We start from the raw sequence: 1,542 nt of genomic DNA, 5'->3' as shown, positions 1-1,542 counted from the left end.
AAACAGGACTTCCTGTCCCTGTTGGACAGATACTGGGGGACAGGAGACGTATAAAGACAGACGAGATAAACACATTAATCTGACTTCATGGACACTTTAAGATTACAAACGCTGCTGATACGTAAATTCAAATTGAAGTTATTCTTCTGTTGCCTTCGCTGTGTTTAGCTACCTGCAGGTGGAGTGGGAGGTCCGGAGGGCGACGCCTCGTCGGTTCACGCCAGACAACACAATGAGCTCCAACTGCCGGGTTCCTCAGCAGGACAACAGCAGCGACTGCGGTCTGTACCTGCTGCAGTACGCCGAGAGCTTCCTGCAGGTATGCAACCACATCATAGCATCATCCAAACACTACAGCCTCCGACTGCTGCAGAATAACAATACAACAATACAAATACACAGATTGCCTGCTGCAAACGATGATTGTTTTTATGAGCAATTAAGCCAAAGTTTATTTTTATGATTAATCAATTAACAATTCAAAGTAGTAGATTGTTTGTTGATTGATTATTGTCTCTGATTGACTCTGGTTAAATTATTGATATTACAACAAGACCTTTTTCACAGCAGCCATTTTATAATTAACATCTATATTTTTAAAGTCATTGTTTTCTGACTCACATATGCACAGTGTGCTCCGGCTATCCTCGCTTTCTAACTTTTGCTGTGTTTGAATATTGGTGATTGCTGTATATTCACGCAAAGATCGTAAAACATTCAGTTCAAAAAATAATTTTAGCGTATTTCGTGATTTTGCAACGAAAGCGCCACCTTGTGGTCGTTTGGTGCCAAATTCCAACGTCCTTCTCTCTGAATTGAGCTCTCTGATTGGCTCCTCAGAACCCCGTGGTGCACTTCGACCTCCCGTTGCGTTTGGACAACTGGTTTCCGCGGCAGCTGGTGCGACAGAAGCGTGAGGAGATCCGGAGTCTGATAATGAGGATGCACCGGAGTCAGAGTGACGAGAGCTGAAAGGACCAAACCCGCCGAGCCGTTAACTCGCAGTGCAATAAATAATTTATACTGTTTCTACCTGGTTTTTACTTTAAATCTTAATAGAATAAAATTTCTTACAAAAATATTTAATTGTTTTTTTATTTGTGAATGTAAATGACTTCTTATCAATCCTGTTTATTTCTTCCTGTTTTATTTATTTTCATTTTTGGCTCTTATTTTGAAATCTGAAGTGATTTATAAAGATTTCTGGACTCTGATTGTCGCTATAAAAAGATCTGACAATAAATGTTTAATTGTTTAGTTATTTGGTGTTTTTGTGCTCATTAATAAACTGCAAACACACAACTCACATTCTGCTACTTCCTCTTTTATAAAGTAACCTTATTTGGCTCTTATTTTGAAACCCAAACTGACTTTGAGTTTTTGTGCGTATTAAACGATAACGTCCTACATTCCCAGAGTTCCACAGTAGACCGTTCTTGTCAGATGACTCTTAATGTGAAAGCCGCTCTAAAGCAGGAAGTGTGAGACACAACGAGGACATTGAGAGCGAGACATAGAGATATGAACGTTACTGCGGTATGG

General features: G+C 39.9%; 1 protein-coding gene across 1 annotated transcript in view; it reads left to right on the top strand.

Annotated features, from left to right (window-relative positions):
• senp7b (SUMO specific peptidase 7b) overlaps window positions 1-1,255 on the top strand; it is a gene marked incomplete in the record, with an annotated part of 11,267 nt that extends 10,012 nt beyond the window's left edge. Inside the window, 2 exon segments of the mRNA XM_035677936.1 lie at window positions 169-319; window positions 841-1,255. Of these exon segments, the coding sequence (XP_035533829.1) occupies window positions 169-319; window positions 841-972 (283 nt within the window).
• Between the last annotated feature and the right edge of the window lie 287 nt (window positions 1,256-1,542).

Source organism: Morone saxatilis, unplaced genomic scaffold (assembly GCF_004916995.1).
Source record: "Morone saxatilis isolate NCDOM2014 unplaced genomic scaffold, NCSU_SB_2.0 Contig6, whole genome shotgun sequence".
In the NCBI taxonomy this organism is placed as follows: domain Eukaryota; kingdom Metazoa; phylum Chordata; class Actinopteri; family Moronidae; genus Morone; species Morone saxatilis.
Note: the sequence above shows the minus strand (reverse complement) of the source record. Positions and strands in the feature narration are given on the sequence as shown.